The following is a 10,959-nucleotide window of genomic DNA, read 5'->3' as shown; positions in this document are numbered from 1 at the left end:
ATGGTTGCTATAGAGCTTTTAGAACAAATGATCATATTCGATCGCTGCCTCGAGTCTTGGTTGGATTCAATCCAAAAATCCCATCAAAATTCTCGTAAAGACGGGAAGTTCACTTACGCTGCATACTTTCTCATCGGATCCTTCTGCTCCGATGGAGACATCCACGTCGCTCATGCCGCACTATGCCCGCTTCCGATCACTGCCGCTGACGGTGTGAGGACTTCCATCCATTTTTTTTTCTTCAACCACATTGCTCCTGGTAGACGTTTTGAAACAGAATTTTTGAGGCTGGAGATGCTTTGAGTAGGACACTAGATGACGAATGGATCGCAGATAATGCAGAGAAGGTGACCAGAGTCCTCCCGGGAGGAGTTCATGTTGTTGGTATGGAATTCTGTTCGTTTACGCATTTTGAACTTATGTTCTTGTGATTTTTTCAGGCTTGCTATGGTGTTCAGACAGAAAGTATTTCAACGACCAAAAGTTAATGCTTACAAAAGCTTTAGGCAGGATCCAAAGAGCAACTAACTTGTTGACCACTCTTAGCCTCAGCTCCGTCTCAGATCATATGGTAAGAGTAACTTTTTTCTTTTCTTCGCCTTTTTCTGTGGTCTTCTCGAAAAGTCACCTTGCAGGCCTTAGTTTTTAACGAGTATCCAAATGGCAAGCCAACGGGCTTTATTGTTGATGTCGTACGTAGAGGCCCTGATTCTCCAACAAAAGTGTCTTTTTCTGCGGTAAGTCTTCGAGAAAGTTGTTGTTCCTACATGTTAGTCTAGCTACTCAGGAAAGAGGTGAAAGAACACTTCATGTTTTTTTGGAGAAGCACGGATGTTTCAGATGCATTTCTTATTTATTTGGTATTAGCAGTCAAATACCTGGAATTATTTAGAAATTTCTTGATATATGTGCAAGATTGTTTTGAATGGCATGAAGTCTTCATTCACAGCTTGCGTGGTTTTTACCGGTTTGGATTTAGCTTTTTTTTTCTAGATTTTTTTCCATGTTCTGTATTAATAAAGCTGGAATTGAAACCAATTTCTTTTATGTTGATTTTTAGCTGGCGGTACTATGATACGTAAAAAAAGTGCGCTCGGACATTTCATATCTTTGGTCTTCTAGCTCGAATGGATTTCGGTTATATCGAACGCCTCCGCAAGGATATGCTTGAACGTGCCAACGCGAACGAAACAGTCACATTTCTTCACAGAATTTCTGGCTTCAATTAGGCCATTTGCAGAAAATTTTCTCAACTGCCCACTGGTAACTAGTTTTTTTCATAGCACTCACGGAAGACGAAGAATTTGAGAAAGTGAAAATTAGACTCTTTTGAACTTTCGGATAATAGGATTGGGATTATTTTCGGCGTATTTCCGCTAGAAAAGAACGACTAACTCTTCTTCATCTCGTTTTTTTTTCTTCCGCTTTATTTGTCTTTGGGCTCTCACATATCTTAAATTTTAATTTTCTTTTGGAAAGAAAATGTGTGCAAGTTCTGAATTTGTGTATCTCTTGTTGGGTTACAAATTCCTGTGCTAATGACTTTTCTTCAGTTTCGAATTCCGTTGACTATTGTTTTTTTTTTCTTCTCAACCCAGACATGACATGATTTCTTCGAGTTCCATTGCTTTTGCAGACTTTTTATGTCTAAAAGTTTTACGTACGTTTACATGTCAGTGTTCGTCGTAACATTTTACAGAAATTTTTGAGTTTACTTCATAACGAAGTCGAACATTTCACTTGCGATTAGCCACCTGTTCGAAGATTTTGTCCAGCGAAATACGAAAATATTGTGGTATTCCTAATATAATGACAATCTTTTAAGTCATACTTTTTTCCACCTTAATTGACACAAAGCTTGAATATTCATTCCTCTTAGTATCGGTGAAAAAAAGTTCGTGTTAGGTACTGATCAATGGCGAAATGCGTGACGATTCGGAACAACTTTTTAAGGATTTGAAGAAGAAGAAGGTGGATTCCGTAGAAGTGCAGCTGTTCATAGACGCTTGCGGTCAGTTTTGTTTCTCATCTTGTTTCATGGACACATGGATGGACCTATCTGTTTCTGTATTGCAGAAAACAAGGAGAATGTATGCGAACCGCAAGTGGCCACAAACCTTCATGAGGTGTCTTTCGATATTGAGGTGAGGTTACAGAAGACGATGAATGACGTCGAAAAACATATTTGAAATAGGTTGACAGTGCTAATTTTGAAGATTCGTGCAGCTGTACCATCGAGATCTAAAGTTGGAGCGGTTGTAATGGCTATAAAGCACCATTTAATTAGGAGTCTGACCGCAAGAGCAGGTATGTTGCGAGGACCAATTACAATGCTGTTAGTCATATTTTCCCTCATTCTACATGCTTTTATATTTTTCTCTTGATGCGGATTGCAAATGCGAGTTTGCCTTGTTGTATTCTAAGTATTGTCGGGTAGGAAGGACATGAAGGCTGGTGCAGTTGCACAAACAGCTGCGCTCGATGTGACGCGGTGAAGCCAACGGCCGCGATTTAGTAGTCCTTAGCCCTCTCTGCCCACAATAGGCGATGGTCGAACGTCGGTGGGGTCGGTTCCTGTGCAGGAGCTTATGCAACTGAAGCAGTCTTCAGGCGGTTTTGACCCCACTATATGCCGCTTTGATTGTTCACGAAACCTAAAGTATTGTGCATATTCTTAGTTGTGAAAATTAAGTCGGAAAAACCGCAAATCGTTCTGTTGATCTGTTTTATGCTGCTATTTGAAATTCATTGCATTCTAATCCATTATGGACATCTTGTTTTCAGTATCCAGAAGAGGGGCATGTATCTATGTAATGAAAACTTCACTAGAATTCGTTTGATTTGCCATTAGAATTTATATTTGTAAGAAAACATCAGCACTTAGTCAACTAGAAAGATGTTTTTAAATGAGGGGATGAGATAGTTAGCGCTTATTTTGGGGGACTCAAAGGAAGATTTTTGCAAGGTAGTAGAACGCAGAGAAAAACGTTTCTCTCTGCGTTCTACTACCTTGCAAAAGTCTTCCTTTGAGTCCCCCAAAAAGTCAAAAGTCCTCGTTACCTTGCATTTAGCTTCGCTAATGCAGGGTAGCGGGATATGCTGCGAAATAAAATAAAGCATTCTGGGAACTTCCTACACAATCGTTGTATCTTGTTTCCTGTTGGCTTATAAGTGATCAATACCTTTGGTTCAGTCTTACTTAGATAGATTCTTAAGAGCTACAATATGAATCAATGGATGTCGTGGAGGAGAGCAGCGCGGCACCTTGCTCCGTGCATCAAATGCCCCGTCCCGCTACAACTGTTCTTCACACTCACCCTGCCATTCTGCTATCAGACTACTTATTCGAAGCCGATACTATCGAGGACGCCCAGAAAAATTTCGATGAATTGATTGGATTGAAAACAAATCTGGGTAGGTTTCTGCATTTCAAGCCAATCCTTTTCTCTCAGCGTCTAATTCGAAAACACGCCAGTGGGTAGTCAAGTTTTTTTCTCAAGTTTTCTTCAAGTTTGAGGAGTGGTGCAATCGTATTTTGAAAGAGGAAACAACACAACTATTTTACTCTTACACACAATAACCCGCTACTCAACAATTTTCTCTCATATGTTCATGTCTATTACATTTTGTTATAGACCGATTTTAGAACATAAAGGTGAGAGCTTGTGGACGCAGACATTATACAGCTTATTAAAGCAGAATTCTCTATAGAAGTAAATGTCTGACGCAAACAAATATCATTGTAGTAGCAAATCAGGTGAAAGCGTTGCGCCAACTGCCTTCAGCACTGTTAGGTATTTCATCATCGCGCCTTTTCGGATCTTTTTCCTGGAACTCGGTAATGAACGTTGTGTACAAGAGCGCGAATGCATAGAAGTACATTATTACACGTTGTTATAAGGATTGTGCAGATCAATATAAAGTTATAAAAAAGCGTGTGATTTCTTCCTTTGGTACCCATATTATTTCAGTGTGCCTTAGAAATCCGTCTGTAATCAGTTTCCTCGGAGAATTGGCTCTATCAATAAACGGTTCAGTTACATATTTAAGTGAAATAATTCAGAATCTGATATTCATGTAAAAATTCGGAGGAATTTATGAACGCTTGATTTAAGATGATTCTGGAGCCACACCGGCAACTTGCACGATTATTTGCTTCAACCTCAAAATTATACGATTTTTAAAATTCTTTCTTGAGAACAAGACAATAGATTTGTTGCTCTTTGAAATTAACAAATCTTTGTCTGGTCCTAACTTTATGCGCTAACATTTAAGAACACATCGATGAAGGCTGGGAGCGGGGTCTCGAGATAAACGAGATGGAAGCTGTACGTGCGCCGCTAGATGATACTCCTATTGTGAATTTTAAGTCCAAAGACGACGACCTTGGCTCAATATGTACAATTTTAATAGCTCTTTCAGTGATTGTTGCAATTGTAGGCGTAGTTGTTTACTTTACGATTGGGAGGTAATCATCTCGAACGCTCACTGTGGCCAGGTGATTTCGTAGTTCATTTTATGTTTCCGGGTTTAAGGATTTATTGTTGCAGTTATGTTGTGATTTATGGTCATTTTGTATTGACCTTATCACTTAGATTAAAATGGAATTTGCCTAGCATATTCAGTATTTAACAGATTTCCAACCGTCACATTTGTTATTTTAGGGGCGGTATTTTATATGAAGTGCGTTATACAAATAAACCTGTGATTTATGTTGCTTTTGACATGTTTTATACTTGAAGTTGAACAGATGCATCTACGCTCCCAATCATTCCCAATATTTTTGTTATTTACAAAGTCTCAATTAGGTAGAAATATTTAAGTTTGTTTGTCCCTTGGAAGTGGTGTTGGGAATTAGAGTGTGAATAAATAGCATGTTGCAACTACAAAAAAAAACCAAGTTTCTGGACAATCGTGCCATCCGAGAAAAAAGTCCTTACGGACGTAATTTTTCCTTTTTTTGCACTGCTAAAAATAAATGTTTTGACTTCATTGCTCAAAAACTTCTGCTTAGGAAATTTCGACTTTATATTTCTAAAAGGATAAAAAAGATTGAGTGTGGAACAATCACAATGTTAGAGGTCCGTTGTAGCCACAGGTCGATGGTTCGAAACCGCCCTAGCGCAGAACAAGCTTTTAACTCTTAGGGTCCATAAATTGGTATCAGACTTGTCTGGGAAGACAAAGGCATTAATTCGATCATCGCCCTGCCCCGCAAGTCATTGTATAGGCCAACACGCGTTCCAAAACCTCAACGATTACGAATTGCAGTTAAACGCGTTGGCGCATTCCAAGTGGATTGATATGCCAGTGACTTTATCCTTTTATCCCTTTATTTCTAAAACGTGGCGAAACGAACAGATGTACAAATACAATTCAAGGAATAATAAGCACAAGGACATCATTTTCGTTCGTCTCTCAACGGGTCACCCACCGCCTTCGTTGTATTAAATTGGCCTTAGCATATCAATGGGAGCTCGGAGAGCACGTCCGAACTCTCAACCAACACCTGACCGGGGCAAAAATTGCAGATCTGCCCTTTGGTTTCAAATCTGAAGTTTTTTTGAACATTTGCTGAGGATTCACATTCTCTTCTTAAAGGCAGCGTTCGTGGAAAATTCCCGATATTTGGTTCACTCCGGTGAAAGAGCGTAGTGTTAACGAACTTCTTCTATTCTTGCATTGGTAATTCTCCCTTTGACCCAGTAGCAGCTAATTTCCGTTATACTGCAAAACAGAGCTGTTGCAGCACTGAATCATCATCTCCCTAATCTTTCGATGTAGTCCTCGATAACAGACGGATTTAGCTGGTGAACAAGAAGCGCAGGAAGGAAGTACTGCGTCGATAACATTAAGCCACCTTGATGGACAAAAAAGCCATGTCCAACAACATCAGAATGTCAATCCAATGATCTATCATTTTGTTATTATCAGACATACTGTAGACAGTATAATTTCCTATCTTTCTTTTTAAATTAGAAATATCTGGCCACCTAAAGCGATCTACGTCAGAAGACACAAATGGTGCCCATCCTTGGTCAAAAAGACTACTTTATAGAAGCGAAAGGCAAGTATTTGACTCAGCACGTGGAGCAACTAAGCAAAAAATTTCCGCTCCCACTGCGAATGAAAGGTAGACCATGAACTAAAATCTTGGAACCAAACAGACAAGAGCCATCCAATTTGGGAAGAGAACAAACAAGAAGAAATCCACTAACCAATGGAGTTTTAATAAATTAGACGAAAAATGCCTGCATGAGCGCTGTTGACAACACTGTCGAGATTTCTCATATAAAATGAAAGGATGTGATTGATAAATTCACTATTTCAAAACACTTGCCTTTGCAAATAAAATGGGTACTGTCAGGGGATGTGCAGTGGCACTACCGCGAACTCTGAAATTCCGTATTGATTCTCATTTCATTTTCCTCGAGTGATAAATTCAGGATTGCAGAGTTGTTCTCCGCAAGCCTTACTAAAAAGGGAATGTGTAAAGTTCTCATGATCCAGATTAGGACTGTCTGATTTCAACTATGCGAAAAGTGAGCCACCTTAGGTGATTTGAGAGACGCACATATTCTTAAATATACACTATGAATTACCATTTAAATGTAGAGAAGATAGGTACAATAAGTTAGTCGCATTGTTTAGTAGAAGGACAGAACCTAATTTGTTACAATACCGTATATATGCTTAGCTCCAACAATAGATATTCAAAAAATGAATACCCGACTGAGACCAAGTGCATACACGATGTTAAATCTTGATAGAATTTCTCGAAGCAAACTTAATAAAGATTTGATGAGAAGGACAGTGGTAGGCCAAGAGGTGTCTGTTTGTTAAGGAAGCTGCTCTGATAGTCATACAAATACGAGCCATAGTACAAAGAAAACGCCAAGATATAGAAACATGTTAGAGAGAAACTGTTCTTCTTGATATTGACGAGACCCTTGCTGAGGCGGAGCAGGACGGGGATCTTGTGGAGCGTTGAACCATGTCGTGAAGAAAGAGAGAGGGAATACACCTAAAGACATGGAGTATTTAGTTAAGCAAGAAGTTGAGCTGGCAGACGTTTCATTTAAAACCAGACGGAAATAATGAAAAATGAGCAACGAAGAAAAAAGTAAAAGTAAACCAACGTTCGCACAATACATAAGGCCCTCAAAAGCTATACCAATACGGCCTGGGAATGCAACGTAATGAAGGGGGAGAGAACACACAAAGAAGCGTAATGCAAATTTGTACCACTTAATTCTGTCAGAAAAGACTAATAATATGTGTGTAACCGTGTTTCAACACACAGTTTTTTTACAGAAGAGTACCACTAAAACAATAGATCTGAAGTAGAACTACAAAGCTATTAAGTGTTTTTGCAAAAACTTGTCCACTTATAATAGATATAAGATATCTGAACAGGAACAGAACATTGTGTGCAATAGTTCTACTTTTAAAGAACTTACGTGAACAAGGAGGTCTGTTTCTTGTGAAAAAGAAAGAGAAAGAAAAGATTTAAAGAAAAGATTGTAATGAGACGAATGAATGAATTATGTAAGATGATGTTCTCGCGTCTTACATTTACTTGTCGTAATTCCGGCAGAAATTGTTTAGTTACGTTTTAAAACTTTGTAACTTTATGCACCATTACGCTGGACTATCATATACTACCACGGATCTCCCTCACTAGAGGGATCACAGCCGGTTAGTCGCGAGGCTACGTAGCGCGTCACCGGGTGGCGGATAGGGGGCTAATCGCGGACTAAAAGCGACCTTGCGCTTGCCCAGAGACGCAGGTGGATTCAGGGGATGGACTCCCTGTTTCTGCTGAGCTCATGACATCCTTGTATCCCGCACGTCGGTCCAGCCAAAAGCCTGCAATCAAGTGACTGGGAGGTGCAAGGAAGGCGGTTTGGAGTCGCCTCCAACAAATAAGCTCCACATGTCCACACCGAGAGAACGAAAGTTCTCCCAGAAACTCATGGGACTAGAGGCTTGCAACCTGCCCATCGGTTTTAAAATTTTTAAGCAAAACACAGTAATGGAGAAGAGTCTCCTGATTCCGGAGGAAAGCCTGGTACGGTAGCGCCAGGTAGGACGGGGTTGCAGGAATCATGTAGGCTACCAAAACGGAAAAGGACTAGGATGGCGATCTGTACTTATAACGCACGTACGCTTGCATCGGAAGCGGCCATCGAAGATCTGATGATGCAAGCCAAGAAGATCAAGTACGACGTCATCGGACTGACCGAGACGAGACGACGTCACCCTTTCAACGCCGTGTATGAAACTGGAGAACTGTTCTTAGGAACATGCGACAGTAGAGGTGTTGGTGGAGTTGGCGTCCTCGTCAACACGAGTATGGCAAAGAACATCGACTCTTTTGAACAACTTACGACCCGAATCGGACGTCTGCGTATGAGAAGATGTAGCCCAATACCAGCTTTGACTATCTTTGTCGCTTACGCTCCAACATCAAGCTACGAAGAAGAAGAAGTCGAAGCTTTCTATATGGACCTGGAGAAGTTCTACTGAGAAGATCATGTCTTCTACAAGGTCATAATTGGCGATTTCAACGCTAAGGTTGGCCCAAGAAGAACGCCGGAAGAACTTCACATCTGGACCCACGGCCTACAATGGAACGACCAAGGGGAGAGGCTCTCCATGTTCATCATGACGACTAAGACCATCCATGGGAACTCGCAATTCCAGAAGCCCTCCCCTCTCTACGCTGGACCTGGGAGTCACCCGGTAAAAGGTTCTGCCTGACGGACGTCAGTGTTGTACCAAAGTTCTATACGGGATCGGACCATCGCCTCCTCCAAGGAAGATTTTCCTTCACAAGGAGAGCAGAGAAAGCCGCCAAGTTCAGAGAGAGAAATCCCAGGACTACCATCAACTGGGATCTCTTCGCTACGCTAGCCGGCTTTTGGGAAGATTCCGCAATGAACAACATCGACGAGGAATATGACCGGCTTGTTGAACACCTTCACGACTGCGCGAAGAAGGCTGAGAGTTTTAAAAATACCAAGAGGCGCCTGTCTCTTCAAACTCTTGGGCTGATACGCCAGCGTGGAGCAGCACGAACTGCAGGGAACCAAGAACTCACGTCCGAGCTCGCAAGGCTTTGCAGAGAGGCGATAAAGGAAGACCTTAGAGAGAGAAGAGCAGAAGTGCTGGCTGAAGCTGCAGAGGCGGGGAAAAGCATCCGCTATGCCTGTCGAGACTTCGCCAGTCGCAAGACGAGGATGACTGCTCTCCGGAACCCGAAGGGAACAACCATTGCATCGAGAAGGGGAATGGAGAAAATCATCTACGACTTCTACTCTGATCTCTTCGACAGCCATGTCCACTTGCCTCCTCACCATCTGAGGGAAGATGGACAAGTCATTCCAGAGGTTCTCCCGTCCGAAATACGATATACTATCATGTCGGTAAGAAATCGTACGGCACCCGGTCCCGACAGAATAAGACCAGAACACCTGAAGAGCCTTCCGCCAGTACTCATCAATACCCTGGCGAGGCTCTTTACACGTTATCTGTCGGAATGCAAGGTTCCTAAACAGTGGAAGACCAGCAAGACCGTGTTGTTGTATAAAAAGGGAGATCCACATGACATCGGCAACTATAGTCCAATCTGCCTACTGCCCGTCATCTACAAGCTCTTTACAAGAGTAATCCTTAATAGGATTGAAAAAGTCTTGGATGAAGGACAGCCATGCGAGCAAGCAGGGTTTCGAAAAGGATTCAGCACGATTGACCACATTCACACTGTTTCGAAACTCATCGAGGTATCACGAGAGTCGATGTAGGTGAGACAGAAGGCCGCTCTGTCTCACCTACATCGACTTAAAGAAGGCCTTCGACTCGGTTGAGACGAAAGCGGTCGTGGAAGCCTTGGACAACCAAGGCGTCCCTACTCAGTACATAAAGGTACTTCGAGAGTTGTACAGTAACTTCACGACCGGAATTTCGCCATTCTACAAGAACATCATCATTGAGGTGAAAAGGAGGGTCCGACAGGGTGATACAATTTCACCCAAAATATTCACAGCCACCCTCGAGAACGCAATGCGAAAATTGGAATGGGACGACATGGGAGTGAAGGTTGATGGTCGGCAGCTACACCATTTGCGCTTTGCTGATGACATCGTACTGATAACACCTAGCACCAGCCAAGCGGAACGAATGCTGACCGAATTCGACGAAACATGTGGATCCATCGGTCTTCAGCTGAATATACAAAAGACGATGTTCATGCGGGACGGATTGGTCTCGGATGCCCCATTCACGCTCAACGGAACGAACATATCCGAATGCACCAGCTACGTTTATCTGGGTCGGGAACTGAACATGATGAACGACCTGACCCCCGAGCTGGGCAGGAGGAGACGAGCGGCTTGGGGAGCGTACAAGAGCATCGAGGATGTAGTGAAGAAGACCAGGAACACCCGGCTCCGTGCTCACCTCTTCAACACCACCGTACTTCCTGCTTTGACCTATGCTTCGGAAACCTGGGCATTTCGCAAGCAGGAAGAAAACGCGGTGAGCGTCATTGAACGCGCAATTGAGAGAGTGATGCTAGGAGTATCCCGTTTCACGCAAGTGAGGGACGGGATTCGAAGTTCTCTCCTACGTCAGCGATCGAAGATTAGAGACGCCGCCGCGTTTGCCAAGGAAAGTAAAATAAGGTGGGCCGGACACGTGATGCGCTTTGAAGACAACCGTTGGACCAGAGCCGTGAGCGACTGGGTTCCCCGCGATATTAAGCGCACTACAGGAAGACCGCCGACCCGATGGTCAGATTTCTTCACGAAGTCCTTGAAAGAAAAATATGATGCTCTTCGTGTCCCACGCGAAAGGAGGAACCACTGGGCTACTCTGGCACGCGATCGGGACAAATGGAAGAATTACTGGCGCCCGCTCGACCAGTTCGAAGATCAACGGGAGTCAAGGTGATCAAGG

General features: G+C 42.6%; 2 protein-coding genes across 4 annotated transcripts; both read left to right on the top strand.

Annotated features, from left to right (window-relative positions):
• On the top strand, positions 1–10,953 carry RB195_010967 (uncharacterized protein; the record flags this gene model as incomplete). Of its 3 annotated transcripts, XM_064192188.1 has the most annotated exons (13): positions 1–213; positions 288–384; positions 441–571; positions 636–737; positions 1,123–1,263; positions 1,906–2,011; positions 2,077–2,144; positions 2,217–2,307; positions 3,217–3,414; positions 4,276–4,398; positions 8,024–8,519; positions 8,753–9,785; positions 9,850–10,953. In XM_064192188.1, the coding sequence occupies 13 exons, from the start codon at positions 1–3 to the stop codon at positions 10,951–10,953; spliced, it is 3,903 nt and encodes a 1,300-aa protein (XP_064049770.1). The 3 variants fall into 3 exon arrangements, with proteins under 3 accessions (XP_064049770.1, XP_013302416.2, XP_064049771.1); XM_013446962.2 differs by lacking the exons at positions 8,024–8,519; positions 8,753–9,785; positions 9,850–10,953 and having other exon boundaries at positions 4,276–4,472; XM_064192187.1 differs by lacking the exons at positions 1–213; positions 288–384; positions 441–571; ... (6 more) ...; positions 4,276–4,398; positions 8,024–8,519 and having other exon boundaries at positions 8,940–9,785.
• RB195_010968 (uncharacterized protein) lies at positions 8,140–8,529 on the top strand (the record flags this gene model as incomplete). Its single annotated transcript, XM_064192189.1, has 1 exon — positions 8,140–8,529. The coding sequence occupies one exon, from the start codon at positions 8,140–8,142 to the stop codon at positions 8,527–8,529; it is 390 nt and encodes a 129-aa protein (XP_064049772.1).
• Positions 10,954–10,959: the final 6 nt, after the last annotated feature.

Source organism: Necator americanus, chromosome III (genome assembly GCF_031761385.1).
Source record: "Necator americanus strain Aroian chromosome III, whole genome shotgun sequence".
Classification (NCBI taxonomy): Eukaryota; Metazoa; Nematoda; class Chromadorea; order Rhabditida; family Ancylostomatidae; genus Necator; species Necator americanus.
The sequence above is the reverse complement of the archived record's forward strand: the minus strand, read 5'-3'. Positions and strand labels throughout refer to the sequence as shown.